This window comes from Peromyscus maniculatus, chromosome 6 (assembly GCF_049852395.1).
Source record: "Peromyscus maniculatus bairdii isolate BWxNUB_F1_BW_parent chromosome 6, HU_Pman_BW_mat_3.1, whole genome shotgun sequence".
NCBI classification, from domain to species: domain Eukaryota; kingdom Metazoa; phylum Chordata; class Mammalia; order Rodentia; family Cricetidae; genus Peromyscus; species Peromyscus maniculatus.
Window position 1 is genome coordinate 70,947,820 of NC_134857.1, and position 18,281 is coordinate 70,966,100.

Consider the following 18,281-nt stretch of genomic DNA (forward strand, 5'->3'; position numbering starts at 1 on the left):
CCCAGGTTCAACTCCAGCACCCACATGGCAGCTTACAACTCTCTGTAACTCCAAGATCTGACAGCCTCACACATACATACATGCAAGCAAAACACCAATGCACATAAAATAAAAATAAATACATTAAAAAAAGTAGTTTTCCTTAAGTTTTAAGTCTGAGTGGAGTTCAGGTGCCCTGGAAAGCCAGAAGGCATGGGATCCCCTGGAGCTGGAGGTCCAGGAAGTTGTCGGCTATGGGTCCCGGGTACTGGGAACAGAACTGCAGCCTGCCGGCACAGAAGTATGCCCTTCTGACTGCTGAGCCCTCTTTCCAACTCCCTAATTGGGAAAAAAAAAGAGATTTATTTATTTATTAAAAGATTTGTTTATTTTTGTGTGTTTGAGGGATTGTGTGTGTGTGTGTGTGTGTGTGTGTGTGTGTGTGTGTGTGTGTGTGTTCCCACAAAGGTGCTGGGACCCTAACCTGGACCTGGGTCCTCTGCAACGGGAACAAGCACTCTAACCACTGAGCCCTTTCTCTAGCCCCCTGCTTTTCTTGAAATATTGAAAAAGCTGGTGACATAGGTCTGCATCCCTTTCTGCACAATCAGTGGGAACATGTCTCTACCACCTTATTTCACTCAAGTACATCACCTGGCTGTCATTGGACCTGGGAGTGCGAATGACCGAGCAGGAAACAGGGCAGGGGAAACGAGACCAGGAAGGCTTTTCTGTGACAGGTGTGAGGAGTTATGAAGTGGGAAGCAGAGTCTGCATGTAGGGTGTACAGAAGACAGAAGCTGCTTCATAAGTACCGTTAGCTGGACTCAGAAAAGGGAAGGACCTAAGGGATGTGGCCTCTTTAGTTGAGAAACTAAAACAAGCCGTTTGGGTGGGTGGTAACTAGTTTATTGAACCTAAGGTGCCTGTAGATACCCAAGTAGAGGTTTCCATATGCTTCTGGTGCTGCTGGAGCTCAGAGGAAATGACTGGACTAGAACAGCGTTAGGTTATTGAATTCTTGTCAGTATGGTGAAATCTGGAGCCGCAAACAACTGGAAATGTTGGATGATTTTCTTTTTTATTTTCGAGACAGGGTTATTCTGTGTAGCCCTGGCTGTCCTAGCACTCACTTTGTAGACTAGGCTAGCCTCGAACTCGCAGAGATCCTCCTGCTTCTGCTTCCTGATTGCTGGGATTAAAGGCATGTGCCACCACTACCTAGCACATGAATTATTTTTTAAGGCGAGAGAAGATAATTTAATCAGGAAGCTTTTAATAGCTGTCAGCTAAGGTTGAAGGTAAATTTCTAGGAATAAGGCCTGTAGCTGCAGTGAAAGGAATGGATAATTATATTCCCTTCCTTCTTCTCCTCCCCCTCAACGGCATTCACACCGACCTCCTATATAATATTTCTTTAGGACCACAGTGTCCTTATGGCCTCAGAAGTGCCCCCTTCCTCTCTCCCTTACCCACAGGCCAGTGAATGAAGGTACACCCGGCACATATCAGGTCAGATTTGTGGTCCTGGCGATCCCAGGCCTCAGCAGTGGCGGTGGTGGCGTTCAGCATGCACAGCTCACTGTAGCTGGTCCAGGTCTCTATCAGGTAACACTGGGAGAGATGTATACCGGCCTTGAGGCCACCAGAGTATGAGAATACACACTCCATGCTGTGTGTGGTCTTGATGATGGCAACAGTAGCACTGACCTCTTTAGGAACCACATCACCTTGGCACAGCAGGCTTCAAAGCCATATGTTTACTGTGGTGAGGTCACATTTTACCATCTGGTTGGCTAGCTCCAAGTAAGCACTAGTGGCCTCTGCTAAAGACCCCTGCTCCTGATAAGCTTTCTCAGCAGAGAAGACGGGTGTATGCAGCTGCAGGGAGGTGGGAATGGAAAGCTGTCAAATGGGAGGGAAGAATGATCTGTCTAAGAAGGCCTGAAGGTTAATGTAGGTTGGGTACTCAGTATTGAGGTTTCTTTTCTCTCTTCTTTCTTTTCTCTTTTTCTTTCTTTTCTCTTTCTTTCTTTCTTTCTTTCTTTCTTTCTTTCTTTCTTTCTTTCTTTCTTTCTTTCTTTCTTTCTTTCTTTCTTTCTTTCTTTTTGTAACAGGGTTTCTCTATTTAACAGCCCAGGCTATCCTGGATCTCACTCTGTAGACCAGGCTGGCCTCAAGCTCATAGAGATCTGCCTGCCTCTGCCTCCTGTATGCTGGGCACGCCATCACTGCCTGGCAATATGGAAGTTTCTGTGTCAAATGTCACAGATGACCTCATTGTCTGCCATGAAGGCACAATGGGAGTTCTGCAGGATAATGTAGTGAAGGTGGAGTTGTAGTGTTCAAAGATGGCTGTGAAAACCCGGGGCAGGCTAAGCAAAGAACTCCACCTGTAATCAGCAGAGTGACATTCCATCAGCAGCAAGGAGAACGTGGAGCCAGTTTCCTACCAAAGGTATAGAAAAACAAGGGTGCAACACTGGCTGGTTAGCTGGTAAATTCCACCCCAGACAAGGTCATTGGTCTCATCGCCCATGCGTAGTTCTTCTGGGCATAGTTAATGGCAGCACCTCCCTTGCCTGTGATGAAGTGCTCAGAATGAAAAAGCTGGAGGTCTATCAGTACAGACTTCATTAATGACTGTGGGCTTCGTCTCTAATAACTGCTGCCAGCACACCCTTGTCAGCACCTGCTCACTAAACGAGATATTGAAGAAGTCATTTCCCGAAATGGCCTTGTCACTTGGCATCTGGCCATCAGAATGGCCAGTGTGGACAGAGAAGCACCCCTGCAAGGTGCTACAGGTTAGGAGGCAAGGTGAACAGGAAGAGACACCAGGTCCTGGTCACCTTTCCCACGCTAGCTAAGAATCAGGTAAATAATGCACTGAGCAAAAGGTCAGATTTCTGATGAAATAAGAAAAACCAAGAATGCTGGGAATGGGTGACACATGCCTTAACTCCCAGCACCTGGAGGCAGAGGAGGTAGATCTCTGTGAGTTCGAGGTCAGCCAGAGCTACACAGGAGACATTGTGTCAAAAAACAAAAGCAAGGCAGGGTGTGGTGTTCCATGTCTTCAATCCCAGCACTTGGGAGGCAGAGGCAGATGGATCTCTGACTTGCAGGCCAGCCTGGTCTACAAAGAGAAACCCTATCTTGAAAAAACAACAAACAAAACCCCCCAAACAACAACAACAAAAACTGGGCTGGAGAGATGGCTCCTACGTGCAGGCAAAACACCAATGCACATAAAAAGATTAATAAAAACAAAAACAAAACAACAACAACAAAAACCAAAGACAAACAAAGCAAAATACCAAAGTCCAAAAACTCAGAAGAGTCTCACCATGGAACAAGTGAAAGAAGCTAGAAGCCCTGCCCCCTACATCCTCACCCACATCCCAAAAGCGGGGTCATCCAGATGTAAAGATACTTGCTGCAAAGCTTGAGGCCTTGAGTTCAGTCTCCAGGACCTCTAGGGTAGAAGCAGAGAACTGACTCCCGCAAGTGGTCCTCTGATCTCCACTTGCATGCCATAGTGCATGCGCGCGCGCGCGCGCCCGCGCCCGCGCGCGCGCGCACACACACACACACACACAGTATAGAAAAATGAATGTAAGAATGTAAAATTAAAAATAACAGACAAAGCTGGGTATACTCACACAAGCTGGGTTGTAATCTCAGCAGCATTTGGCAGACTGCAGCAGCAGGAGTTATGATGATTAGGCTAATTTGGCAAGTTCTGGGTGCAGGTGTACTTAGAGAGACTATGTGGAGTAGGTCCTAAGGACTCATGTGAAAGACTCAGCGGGACATGGCTGTGGCACGTCCTCCCCTACGACCCTCAAATCATGCACACACAATAACAAATAAACATTTTTTTTCCCTAACAACAGCTTAAAAATATTTTTTGCATTTACTTATTTTACGAATGTGAGTGTTTTGCTCACACGTATGTCTGTGCACCGCATGCACATCTAATGCCTGTGGAGGTCAGAAGACTGCCTTGGACCCCCTGGAACCGTAGTACAGACAGTTGTAAGTCGCTATGTGGGTGATGGGAGTTGGCACCTCCTCCTCTGCAAGAGTAACAAGTGCTTTTAACTGCTGAGCCATCTCTCCAGCCCCTAAATAAATAAATAAATAAAATTATTATTATTTTCAAGGCATGTAGCCCTGGCTGTCCTGGAACTCATTCTGTAGAACAGGCTGGTCTTGAACTAAGAGATCTGCCTGCCTCTGCTGGGATTAAAGGAGTGTGCCACTACACCTGGCTCTAAGATTTATTATTTATTTACCCACCCACCCACCCACCCATCCATCCATCCATCCATCCATCCATCCATCCATCCATCCATCCATCCATCCTTCCATCCTCCATTCAAATTATGTGTATGTAGGCCGGTGGTGGTGGCACAGGCCTTTAATCCCAACACTTAGGAGGATCTCTGTAAGTTCGAGGCAAACCTGGGCCACAGAGGGAGTTCTGGAAAAGGCGCAAAACTACTCAGAGAAACCCTGTCTCGAAAAACAAATAAAAATAAGAAATAAATAAATGAATAAATTATGTATATGTGTCTATCTATATGTATGCTTTTGTGTGCAGTGCCCCAAAGGCGGAAAGAGAACAGTTAAACTCCAGTCCCCCCGCAAGAGCTGTGCATGCTCTGAACTGCTGAGCTGTCTCTGAGCTAGTTCTTCAGCCCTAATAAATTAAAAAAAACCCTAAAAGCAAACCTAACCCATGATAGGAGAAATCCAGAATGGTTATCTTTCTGAGGTCATAAACTAGTGTTTTTTGAGACAGTATCTCACTGTCTGGCATGGACCGCTTATATAGACCAAGCTGACCTTGAACTCACAGAGATCCTCCTGCCGCCGCCATACAGATGCGGGAATTAAAGGCGTGTTCCACCACGCTCCGCCAAAATATTCCTTTTGAAAATTTTTCTGTTAAATTTATTTATGCTGTGCTTATGGGTGTCACCGCAATCACAGCGCACGTAGTGAGGTCGCAGGACGATATGCAGAAGTCGCCGCTTTTCTTCTACCACGTGGGTCTCAGCAGCTTATACCCGCTGAGCCACCTTGGCGACCCAATAAAAGTATTTTTATTTTAATCTAGGTGGGGACAGATTACTTGGAAGGAATACACGCCTAGAAAAGTAAACAATACATCAGTACTTGTCAGAATCACGTAATACAGCGAAGTGGGTGGAACTGGGGGAGGGGAAATACATGATCAAAATACAGTGTATGAAATTTTTTTTCAATAAAAAGAATCGTATAACAGTAATAATATCGAAGGAATAGTTGTAGTAAATGAAACTAAATTATTCCTGGTATTTTCATAGGGTAAAAGTTATCTTTTCAGGTAAGGTGGCACACGACAGAAATGCCGGCACTTGGGAGGCTAAGGCGTGAAGATTGCTGAGAGTGAGGCTACTTTAACGAGTACTATGTAAGTCGGAGTGACCAAGCAACACCCTGTCTTGAAAAAGCAAAATCAAAAAAATGATGGAGAAGAAAAACAATGGTGTCTCTTACTGCAGAAAAATAGGGTTGTTTTTGTATCATCGAAGCGAAGGCGCCCAAAGCAAACAAAAAATGTTAGTCTCCGATAGCAGAGGATGGTTTCGATCCATCGACCTCTGGGTTATGGGCCCAGCACGCTTCCGCTGCGCCACTCTGCTACCCACTGACGGCCCATGTCATTTTGCCCTAGAAGAACTTTTCCAGTTCACTGTCCCGACTTCTGAACGCCCCCTATCGCCAGTGGGGAAAATTGCCTCATCTCCATTATGTTTTCCTATTGGTCGGCTCTTGATAGGGGATTTTTCATTGGTTGCTGAATCAACCAATAATGAAGAAGGACGGAGCGAGGCGGGAGCCTATCGCGCTGGCGTTTGTTGGGACGCAGCGGCGGACGCTTCTTTGCGGACCTGGTTCTTCCAGGGAGAGGGCGGTTGGGTGGCCTCCATTGTTCAGGATTAAGTGGACCATGAGGTAAGTGGATGGAGGTGTTTGAAGGTTCCTCCAGGAACCTCGGGGGGCGGACTGGGACGGAGGCGGAGGGCCGAGGGCCTGTATCCGGGCGGCTGGCGGAAAACCTGGCCGGCGTGAACGGAGTCGCAGGGGGCTGGTGGAGGCGGGGAATCGGGCCTGCCGGGGGCCGGGGCCAGCAGGGGAGTTGGGCTAGCCTTAGGTCTCGGGGTGATGTAAAGGAGTTACATCAGCTGACCAGAGAGAGCATCCTCGGCGTGCAGTCAGGTGACGGCAGCGCTGCGCATTTTTTTTTTTTTTTTTAGTGCCTAGTGTTTGACCAATAGGATGCCCTGGTAACTGTTATGCTGTGTTAATAAAAGAGAAGTCACCTTACTCTGTTAGGATTGGTTTGCCTCACGGTCGTGGATTACTTAGTAGGGGTATGTGTGTCAGGGTCTGATGTGAGCTTTGACGAAATCCAGAATTAGAAGGCGGCTGTGGACACGCCGCAATCACAGCACTTGGGAGGTAAGGCAGCATCATCAAGAGTTCTGGGGCAGCCAGGAATAAAGGAGACCCCTGCTCAAAAACAAAAATCCAGAATTAGGACGTCGTGGGGGCGGGGCTGGGGCTGGGCACCCTTTGGAATTGGCGGAAAGTGACTTCCATAGTTGGAAGCAGTTGAGGTAAGTCAGATTGAAATAACATGGCTGGAATGATGGAGATGTTTTTCAGCGAGGTGAAAGTAAAATGTATGTATTTTTAGGGGTGACAGAGGACGTGGTCGTGGTGGGCGCTTTGGTTCCAGAGGAGGCCCTGGAGGAGGGTGAGTGTGGCTGTTTGCAGCTTTGCCCTGGTTTGTTGGAGTTTGGAGTGGACTGTTCTACTTGATTTTGTGAAAGTCTTTTTTTTTGTTTGTTTGTTTTTGTTTTTCGAGGCAAGGTTTCTCTGTGTAGTTTTGGTGCCTGTCCTGAAACTCACTCTGTAGACCAGGCTGGCCTCGTACTCACAGGGATCCACCTGGCTCTGCCTCCTGAGTGCTGGGATTAAAGGCGTGTGCCACCATGCCCGGCTCAAATTCTTAAAAGACAAATTTTGGCCAGGCGGTGGTGGCGCACGTCTTTAATCCCAGCACTTGGGAGGCAGAGGCAGGCGGATCTCTGTGAGTTCGAGGCCAGCCTGGGCTACCAAGTGAGTTCCAGGAAAGGCGCAAAGCTACATAGAGAAACCCTGTCTCGGGGGGGGGGGGGGGGGGGGAGGGAGACAAATTTGGTGCACTGTGTACCTCTCACTTGCTTTCTGTTTGAATAATTTTGGATTATTTTCGTGTTTCAGGTTCAGGCCTTTTGTGCCCCATATCCCTTTTGATTTCTATTTGGTGAGTATTTGGCTTTGGAGGACTTTACTGACCACTGCTCACTTACAGATAGAGAAATAGAGCACAGAATCTCCTTGTTAATGAAGCCAAATATTATTTGGAGTAGATTCATGAATGGATGTAGTGTTTTGTTTGAAAGAGGGTCTTTCTCTGTATGCCTGGCTGGCGTGGAACTCACAGTGTAGACCAAGCTGACGGCAAATGTACCATCCTCCTGTCTCAGCCTCCTGAGTGCTGGGACTATAGGCATGCACTGTCATATCTGGCTTAAGTTTTTATGTATTTAGTTTGAGTACTAGAGATTTGAACCCAGGGTCTTTAGCATGCTAACCCTGTTACAACACTAATTTCTAGTTTTATTTTATTATTGTTATATACTCTATGTATATATACACGTATATAACATGGCTCTAGTAGCAGACACAGGTTTGATTCTCAGCACCAACATCACAGTGTACATTTGTCTGTAACTCGAGTTCCAGAGAATCTCATGTCTCTGTTGACTTCCACAGGCTCCCAAACACAAGGTGCACAAACATACACTCAACACATTCACAATAAATCAGAAATATTTAAAAACAAACCAGTTGGCCAGCTAGTCTTCAAAGTGGCTGTAATCCTTTTGTGATCCCTTTGTAATTCCAGTAATGGATCCTGAGGCAGGAGGACCCTGTTCAAGGTTCAAGGCCAGCCTGGGCTACTGTAGTGAACTATCTCAACAAGAACAAAACAAAACAGTATAAACAGGGCAGAGAAGATAATTCCTTTACAGTTTAATTGTAATATTTGTTCTGTAATATTTGATTATAATATAAGTTCAATAATTTTAGGATTTGATAATTTATTTATTAGTTTTTTGAGACAGGGTTCCTCTGTGTGTAGCTTTGGAGCCTATCCAGGCTGGCCTAGAAGAGTGCTGGGACTAAAGGTGTGTGCCACCACAGCCCAGCTTATTTATTTTTGAGACAATGCCTGTATATGTAATTTTGGCTGGCCTGGAACTTACAGAGATCTGTCCCGCCTCTGCCTCCTGACTGCTAGAAGTGTGTACTACCACAAGTGGTGGATTTTTTTTTTTCCTACCCCTAGACTGGGTCTTTCTCTGTACATTGGCTGTCCTAGAAATTACTCTGTAGAACAGGCTGACCTCGAACTCATAGAGATCTGCTTACCTCTGTCCCTGCCCCCGGTTAAAGGTGTACATCACCATACCCTGACTTCACAGTGGATTATTTTTATTTCATGTGTGTGTATGTTTACCCCTTTGCATGCCTGGTTCACTTGAAGACTAGAAGAGGTTGTCAGAGGTTGTGAACTGCCGTGTGTGTTAGGAGCCAGTCTGAACTCTCTGGAAGAACACTTAGTATTCTTACCTGCTGAGTCATCTCCCCAGCCTCTAGGTTCTTTCTTTTAATATAAGGGTAATGAGAATGTGGGCTGATGTAGCTCAGTTGTAGAGTGCTTGCCTAGTATGCACAGAGCCCAGGGCATTTCATATGTCAGGTATGGTGGTGCACACCTGTAATCCAAGCATAACGGAGGCGGAGGCAGGAGGATGAGTTTAATGTCAGCATCAGCTACATAGCAAGTTCAGGCCAGCCTATGATAAAATAGAACCTGTATCAAAAAAACAGACCAGTGCAACAGGGTAATGAGAACTTGAACTAGGTTTTTCCTATTTATATTTGGACTTGAACATCCAAAGGAGTTAAAAAAGTAAGAACAAGTGTTGCAAGCTGGGTGTAATGGCTTTGAAATGGGGTAGATGGAAGAACAGAATCAAATGTAGAATTTTGGGTGGGAGGATGGGGTTATTCTAAAGATTTATGTGTGAGTGTGTGTATGTATGTATGTGCACCATATATGCCTAGTACTAGTAACAGTGGAGGCTGAAGAGGGAGTCAGATTCCTTGGAACTGAAATTATAGGTTGCTGTGAGCTCTGTATGGGTATTGTGAACTGAACCTGGGCCCTCTGTAAGAAGAGCAAGTATTCCTAACTGCTGAGTCATCTCTCCAGCCTGCAAGCCACCCCCCTCCCACCTTCGGGGAGGTGTTTTGTTATTTTGAGACAGGATTTCTCTGTGTAGCTTTGCACCTTTCCTGGAGCTCACTTGGTAGCCCAGGCTGGCCTCGAACTCACAGAGATCCTCCTGGCTCTGCCTCCTGAGTGCTGGGATTAAAGGTGTGCGCCACCACCGCCCGGCTTATTATTTTGAGATAGGATTTCTCTGTGTAGCCCTGGCTGTCCTGGAATTCACTCTGTAGACCAGGCTGGCCTTAAACTCACCGAGATCCATCTACCTACCTCCTGAGTGCTGGAATTAAAATCGGGTGCCACCATACCTGACTTCTAGCCCCTATTTTTTTATTCTTATTATTATGTAAGTGATTTATTTTTATTTTATTTATTTATTTATTTATTTATTTATTTATTTATTTATTTATTTATTTATTTATTTATTTATTCCGAGACAGGGTTTCTCTGTGTAGCTTTGCGCCATTCCTGGGACTCACTCTGTAGCCTAGGCTGGCCTTGAACTCACAGAGATCCACCTGGCTCTGCCTCCCGAGTGCTGGGATTAAAGGTGTGCCCCACCACTGCCCGGCCTTATTTTTATTTTATGTGTGTTAGTGTTTTGCCTGCATTTGTGTCTGCGAGGGAACTGAAGTTACAGACTATTGTGAGCTGCCGTGTAGGTGCTGGGAATTGAAACCATGTCCTCTGAAAGAGCAGCCAGTGCTCTTAACCACTGAGCCATCTCTCTAGCCCTCCTATTTTTATTTTTTAAAAGATATTTTTATGCAGGGCGGTGGTGGCGCATGCCTTTAATCCCAGCACTTGGGAGGCAGAGGCAGGCGGATCTCTGTGAGTTCGAGGCCAGCCTGGGCTACCAAATGAGTCCCAGGAAAGGCGCAAAGCTACACAGAGAAACCCTGTCGAAAAACCAAAAAAAAAAAAGATATTTTTATAGCTGGGCAGTGGTGTTGCATGCCTTCAGTCCCAGTGCTTGGGAGGTAGAGGCATTCAGATCTCTGAGTTCAAGGCCTGCCTGGTCTACAGAGTGAGATCCAGAACAGCAAGGGATACAAAGAGAAAACTCCTGTCTCCCAAAAACAGGTAATGATGATGATGATAATTATAAGTGTTTTTATTACATTTATTATCATACGTACACACAGCAAATGTGTGGAGACCAGAGGACAACTTGCAGGATTTGGCTCTCTGGGTATTGATAACTCAGGGCCTTTATTGTCAAGCCATTTCATTGGGTCCTGCTTATATATTTTTTGATACCAGGTCTTATATCTTTTTGATACCTCTGTCTTGAAAATACTGGGGTTACAAGTGTATAACAATTTTTTTTTCTGTTGAGTATCAGAAAAAAAACTCTTCTGTATATTATTTTTGGTAAATAACAGTTTAATTTCTGGTTTAGTGTGAAATGGCTTTTCCTCGAGTTAAGCCTGCACCCGATGAAACATCCTTCAGTGAAGCCTTGCTGAAGAGGAATCAGGACCTTGCACCCAATTCTGCTGAACAGGTATGTTCTTCCCTGAGTCAGTGCTAAGGGCCTAAAGAGTTAAGAGTTAGGCTGGAGAGATGGCTCAATGGTTAAGAGCACTGGCTGCTCTTCCAGAGTTCTTGGATTCAATTCCCAGCACCTACATGGCAGCTCACAGCTGTCGTAAGTCTAGTTCCATGGGATCTGATATCCTCACTCAGACAGACATGTAGGCAAAAACACCAATGTGCCTGTGAAATAAAAAAAAAATTGTGAGTTAATAATCCATCTATTAAGAAGAGTGCTGTCTTGCCTAGGATGTAAGCCAGTGGTGGACCACTTACCTAGCACACTTGGGGCCTGAGTTTGATTCCCGTCAAGGGTGTTGTCAGAGCCCAATTTTCTCCAGTGTTTAATTATTCATCCCCCTTCTTACTGTAGGTGGAGAGTCTGGTGATGACTCAAACAGATTAAATATGTTGTTTTGTGCTTGAGGGTATTTTTGCTTTGTGATGTTTTTTAGGCTTCTATCCTTTCTTTGGTGACAAAAATAAACAATGTGATTGACAACTTGATAGTGGCTCCAGGGACATTTGAAGTGGTGAGTTTTTGATGAATTAATCCTAAGAAAGGGCACTCTTGGTGGTATGGAAATTTCCTTGGCCCTTGCCTGTTAATCTTTCAAATCAAAGCCCCAAATGGAAAAGTACAGGGGCATTCTGGATCTCCTGATCATAAGGACAGGATTTGTTTCACTGGTCTAGTCATGTGTGGTTGTTTGGGGGATGTGATTTTTGTAGTGGCTGCTTCCAAATCTGAGTATTAAGGCTGCTGAAACAGTTCTGGGGAACTCAGCACCTTTTTTTTTTTCAACAGCAAATTGAAGAGGTCCGCCAGGTGGGATCCTATAAAAAGGGGACAATGACTACAGGACACAATGTGGCAGACTTGGTGGTCATACTAAAGATCCTGCCAACATGTGAGTGTACCTCTTGCCTTTCTCTGTTGAGGGTGAGACATGGACATGCCACCACCCTGCTGAACAAGTACTCTTAACCTCTAAGCCATCTCTCCAGCCCCTCCAGCCCACTTTCTTAAACATTGAGGTTAGATTTAGGGATATTAATAATTAAAGCTCGAGCCGGGTGGTGGTGGTGCACGCCTTTAATCCCAGCACTCGGGAGGCAGAGCCAGGTGGATCTCTGTGAGTTCCAGGCTAGCCTGGGCTACCAAGTGAGTTCCAGGAAAAGGCGCAAAGCTACACAGAGAAACCCTGTCTTGAAAAACCAAAAAAAAAAAAAAAAAAAAAAAAAAATATTAAAGCTCAGGCCGGGTGGCGGTGGCACACACCTTTAATCCTAGCACTTGGGAGGCAGAGCCAGGCAGATCTCGAGGCCAGCCTGGTCTACAGATTTATTTATTTATTTGTTTGTTTGTTTATTTATTCATTTATTTGTGTGTGAGTATGCATGTGTGGAAAGAAATAGTAAATTGATTTGTTTGAGACAAGGTCTCACTGTGTAGTTCTGGCTGTCCTGGAATTCACTATGTAGAGTAGGCTAGCCTCCAACTCAGATGGCTGCTCGCCTCTGCCTCCTGAGTGCTGAGATTAATGGTGTGTGCCACCACACCAGGCTCTTTGGTGTTTTGTTATTTTTATTTTTTAATGCAATTGGAGTGATAAGTGACAAGCTGTAGTGCATGTCTAGAACAAGTTGTGGCCAGTGCTGGAGTCCACGTCTGTCACCTGGAATCAGGTTTGCTTCCTGTGAGACATTGGTTGGTCTAGCCACATCATTGACTATCTGAACCATCGAGTGCTGGCATCGGTAGGGAAAGGAGCCACCTAGAGCCCCTAGGACAGACCCTGTCCTCGCTGAAGAGAATTGCCCGCCACATGTCCTAAATGCCACTGGCCTGGGAACACTTCTGTAGAAAGAAGATTTGTAAATTGGTCGGTGGTGGTAATCCCAGCACTCGGGAGGCAGAGGCAGGCAGATCTCTGAGTTTGAGGCCAGCCTGGTCTACAGAGTGAGATCCAGGACAGCCAGGGCTACACAGGGAAGCCCTGTCTCGAAAAATAAAAAAATTTAAAAAGAAAGAAGAAGTAAAAAGGTGTGTATACCTGAGGATTCTTGTTGCTTGAGAATTCCAATTCTCATGTCAGGTTTTTTCCCCCCCTGGCAAGAGTATTTGTTCTAGTTGAATAAGCTTGGTCTGTGGGGTATAAATGGAAATGCCAAGTTGTTTATTGATAGAAGAAATATCCATAAAATGCCTTACTGTAACATTCATAATGTCTTTTTTTTTTTCTTCCCATCTAGTGGAAGCTGTTGCTGCTCTGGGGAACAAAGTCGTGGAAAGCCTGAGAGCACAGGACCCCTCAGAAGGTCTGAGTTTGTCCTCCATGTCTATGTAGTGACAGCAGAGGCTGAGCTCACAACCGTCAGGTCCACATAGGTCCTGGAAAGCCTGAGGGCACAGGACCCCTCAGAAGGTCTGAGTTTGTGCTCAATGTCTATGTAGTGACAGCCACAGCCGGGCTCACAGTCAGGTTCAGGTTCATGTAGGTCGAAGGTTAGCAGGAGTCTCAGGTATCCAGTTTATTTTTTTATTATGAAGGGTGGGTTATGAGACAAAGACTTACTCCATAGCCCAGGCTAGCCTCAAATTACATTCCTCCTGCCTCAGCCTCCCAAGAGCTAGGATCATAGATTGGTGTGCACCACTGGATTCTGATTTCTGTTTTAAAACTCCGTAATTCAGAAATAACCCTTAGCTTGAATTTGTATATGCATGTATGGGGTTGAGGTTAAACACAGTGCCTGTTACACGTGCTAGATGATCAGTTGGCCACTGAGCTTCATCTCCAGGCCTGGTGTTTCTTCAAGTTGTCCTGTCCCTTCCCTCCCCCACCTTTGAGATGGGTATCATGTCAAGTTGGTCTAGTACTCCTGATGATCTCCTTGCTGCCACCTTCCAGTGACTGGTATCTAAGCTCTTATTGATGGCTTTTGGTGCATGCTTGTAATCCCAGCACTTGGGAGGCATAAGCAGAATGTCTGGAGTTTGAGACCAGCCTCTGCTACTTATACATGCATATACATTTTGCATCAAAAGTTAAATAACAGCCAGCCGGGCAGTGGTGGCGCACACCTTTAATCCCTGCACTCAGAAGGCAGAGCCAGGCGGATCTCTGTGAGTTTGAGGCCAGCCTGGTTTACAGAGCAAGATCCAGGAAAGGCACAAAGCTACACAGAGAAACCCTGTTTCGAAAAACAAAAACAAAAAAAGTTAACCCACTGCCAGAAAACCCACCTGTTAAACCAGTTGTGGCATACCTATAACCCAGTATTTGAGAAGCTAGGGCAGGGGGATTGGTAATTTAAGGCCAGCCTGAACTATATACACAGTAAGACCTTATGTCAAAACAAAAATGGGAACCTAATAATGATTTTGCTTACCAGAAAAGAACAGTTCTTTGTAGGAAAAGAGACAGCATGTGGTTAATCTCAGTTTTTATAAAGGGGAATTCAACCCCGCATTCCCTTACAAGAAACACTGTTTTCGAGAAAGAAGTACTCTTCTCTCTCTCTCTTCTTTTTTTAAAAGATTTATTTATTATATATACAATATTCCTGTACGCCAGAAGAGGGCGCCAGATCTCATTACAGATGGTTGTGAGCCACAATGTGGTTGTTGGGAATTGAACTCGGGACCTCTGGAAGAACAGCCAGTGCTCTTAACCTCTGAGCCATCTCCCCAGCCCGTACTTTTCCCTTTACTGTGTTTCCAATGCAGCCAGAACAGTGAGCTTGCTCAGGACAGAAAAACTGCTTCCTAGACACACAGGGTCCATGTCTAGCCTGTGTGAAGGTCTGAGATCATTATTCAGCATTACATCACCAGATTTCGTGGCACATCCTCATATATGCTAGTGAGGTAGAGGAAGGATCAGCAGTTCAAAGTCATCCTTGGCTGTGCAGTGATTTGAAAGGCAGCCTGAGCTAAATGAGATCTTGTCTCAAAAGCAAAGCGGGTCAGCAAGATGCCACAGGGAGTAAAGGTGCTTGCCACCAACCTGATGACCTGAGTGTGCTCCCTGGGCCTGCAGGGTAGGAGAGAAGGATTCCTAAAGGCTGTCCTATGGCCTCTACAGGCGCTCTAAAACAAATATAATTTAATAATAAAAGCAAAACAGAACAAATATGGCTTACGTATTTTGATTATTTTGTTCTTTTAGTTTTGACCATGCTGACTAATGAAACTGGCTTTGAAATTAGCTCTTCTGATGCTACGGTGAAAATCCTCATTACAACAGTGCCACCCAATCTCCGAAAACTGGATCCAGAGCTTCATTGTAAGTCTTCTCCTCTCCTTATTTTGGCAGAAGAGACAGCCAAAGCTTTGAAGCTTTCAGGAAATTTTAGTATTGAGTTAACTGTGAGGGAATTTTACTTTCTCCGTAATTTGTAAATAGTTTTACCAGCTTCCTAGTGAGATTTTTCAAAGCCTTAAAAAGGATTGCAGAAGAAAAAAACTTGAAGAAAAAGGTTTAAAAAAAAAAAAAGTAAAAGTCTGTATAAATATTTGGAAGGGAAATAGATTATTGAGAAAGATATGTATATTGCCTGTTTCCTGATTTGGCTGGGGCGGAACAGTAGTGTTTGGATATATGGCCTGCCACACTCCTGGACAGGTACCGGGATTAAGTCTATTGCATACTTGATAGCAAAGTTTCTTAGCCTGTTGTGCTTGTCTTCAGTGGACATCAAGGTGTTGCAGAGCGCCCTAGCGGCCATCCGGCATGCCCGCTGGTTTGAAGAAAACGCTTCTCAGTCCACGTGAGTCTAAGTTGTTATTTGTTTGAGATAGCCCTTCTTCCTGAGGAGGGTAGAGGTTCCGGCCTCTACATAGGTAACAGTACACACCCCTGCTTCCTCTGACAGAACTGTTTCAGATGTGATGTTTGGGTTTTGGTTTTTACCTAAGTAAACAAGATTGAAGGAGGATATATTAATATTTTAACGCTGTCACAGTTGTTTAGTCTCAGGGCAGTTTTAAGGAGTTCTCTCCTTTCATGTGAGTCTTGGGGATTGAACCCAGGTTTGTCTTACTTAGGAACAAATGGCCTATCTCTGCTGAGTCAGCTGGTGGGCACTATATATGAAGTTCTCTAAATAGTATAGCCATACCAGTATGATGTTATTACCTCTAATCTATGGATCTCCTTCATTCAGAGTGAAAGTTCTCATCAGATTGCTGAAGGACTTGAGGATTCGTTTTCCTGGCTTTGAGCCTCTCACCCCCTGGATTCTTGATCTACTTGTAAGTAAAAAAAAAGGGGCGGGGGGCTGAGGCTGTAGCTCCATGTAGGAGTGCTTGTCTGGTATGTGAGAGGCCCTGGTGCAATTGCAAGTACTGCAAGAAGCAACAAGGGCGCAGTTAGCATTAGTCTTTGTCTGTGTTTATTTAGTTTTGAGACAGGGTTTCTCTGTGTAGCCCTGGCTGTCATGGAACTCACTCTGTAGACCAGGCTGGCTTTGAACACGATCCTCCTGCCTCTGCCTCCAGAGTACTTGGATTAAAAGGATGTGCCACCACACCCAGCTTGATTTACTCTTGAACCTACCGACATCAGAAATTGAATGAGGCTTAAGAGAAATTTTGGTCAGTCTTTGACAGGCTGAGGCAGGAGCATTTTGAGTTTGAAGCTAGTTGGTGTGATTTAGGGAACCCTGTCACCACCCAGGTTTAGTGGGGGAACAGTGTAGGAAGATTGGCAGGTTATTGCCTCGCTGAGGTTTTCAGTACGTAGTGCAAGTACTGTGTGCTTCCATTACCGCTCTCGGCTCATCGTTCCAGCTGGTGTTCCTCATCACCTGAGGCTATAGTGTGTTGGAACATAGAGTTGGCAGACTTCTCTCTTCCAGGGGCACTACGCTGTGATGAACAACCCCACCAGACAGCCTTTGGCTCTGAATGTGGCATACAGGTATAGCATGCTTCTTTGGGTTTGGGCTTGGGTTGTAAGCTGTTTTGTGTGCTTTCTAAGTGTCTTTGTGTTCCAGGCGTTGCTTGCAGATTCTGGCTGCAGGACTGTTCCTGCCAGGGTCAGTGGGCATCACTGACCCCTGTGAAAGTGGCAACTTCAGGGTGCACACAGTCATGACCCTAGAACAGCAGGTATTAACACAACCATGAAATGAATGGGGTGCTGGCCAGAAGGCAGGGGAACTGGGGATTCTTGAAGACTGAGTGAACTTGAGATTAAAAACTGTCCTCATCTCTTTCACATGGATGTTAGTCATGTATCCCTCTTTATTTGGGCTGATTTTACCCTCCTTGTTCTTCAGGATATGGTCTGCTACACAGCTCAGACTCTGGTTCGAATTCTCTCACATGGAGGCTTTAGGAAGATCCTTGGCCAGGAAGGGGATGCCAGCTGTGAGTTCTCTTTGGGTTGTGGTCCAGGGGTTCTGACCTCTAGAGAAGCTGTATCTTAAGGTGCCCTGCTATTTCTGGATCTAGCTTACTTTGTTTACTGTATGAAGTGGGTTTCATCTTTTTCTCCTAGATCTTGCTTCTGAAATATCTACCTGGGATGGAGTGATTGTGACACCTTCAGAAAAGGCTTATGAGAAGCCACCTGAGAAGAAGGAAGGGGAAGAGGAGGAGGAGAATACAGAAGAGCCACCTCAAGGGGAAGAAGAAGAAAGTATGGAGACTCAGGAATGAACTTTCCTTTACTCTTTTCTGTCCAAGGAAAAGATGAGCCTAAGCCAGCTGCTATGGGGCTTATATGGTGGCATTTCTGTGGCATAGGGAGATAGAAGGCAGGAAAACAAGCTGTAAAGAAGTGTGTCATTCCACTGTTTGGATAGAGGCTAAGTAGCCAGAAGTCTCCCGTTTGTGACTGTGTATGCCATCCGTCCACCTGAATGAAGCAGAATGCCACACATTCCCAGTATTTAAATCGACCCACTCCCAACCAGTACTTCCTGTTGTTGAAATGTAAACTGTCAAGTGTCTGAGATTTTTTTTTTCTAAGAAAAACATTAAAGTGCTTCCTAGCAGGACTTTTGGTCTTATTTTTCAATATTTAGCAACCATTTCTGCCTTTTATATACTTCATTTAGAATTAAAGTTGAGTCTTTTATTATAAACAGATTGCAATTTCAGACTTTGTAAATTAAAAGTAATGGACTCCTGGAATCTTTCTACGTTTGAGAGTAAGCTGGAATGCATTTAAGCGTTGTGATGGTTAATTTTCATGTCAGCTTGGCCTACGAGGTTGGTAAGACACACCTGATTCTCTGCAGAGGATTAACTGAGCAACAAGTCCACCCTAAATGTGGGTAAAACCATCCTATGAGCTGGGTGCCTGGACAGAATAAAGGGATAAAAGAGAAAACAGGTAGAATCCCAACA

The 18,281-nt window shown here is 45.1% G+C and overlaps 1 protein-coding gene and 1 non-coding gene across 2 annotated transcripts; one reads left to right on the forward strand and one right to left on the reverse strand.

The window, feature by feature from the left end:
* Nucleotides 1-5,603: 5,603 nt before the first annotated feature.
* On the reverse strand, nt 5,604-5,675 carry Trnam-cau (transfer RNA methionine (anticodon CAU)). Its single transcript has one exon. It is a non-coding gene; the product is annotated as a tRNA-Met (tRNA).
* A 160-nt stretch (nt 5,676-5,835) lies between these two features.
* On the forward strand, nt 5,836-17,929 carry Ilf2 (interleukin enhancer binding factor 2). Its single transcript, XM_006976251.4, has 14 exons — nt 5,836-5,988; nt 6,734-6,793; nt 7,303-7,345; nt 10,785-10,889; nt 11,374-11,451; nt 11,727-11,829; nt 13,175-13,240; nt 15,094-15,210; nt 15,616-15,694; nt 16,091-16,178; nt 16,784-16,845; nt 16,922-17,036; nt 17,207-17,297; nt 17,428-17,929. The coding sequence occupies exons 1-14, from the start codon at nt 5,846-5,848 to the stop codon at nt 17,586-17,588; spliced, it is 1,311 nt and encodes a 436-aa protein (XP_006976313.2). The 5' UTR covers nt 5,836-5,845; the 3' UTR covers nt 17,589-17,929.
* Nucleotides 17,930-18,281: the final 352 nt, after the last annotated feature.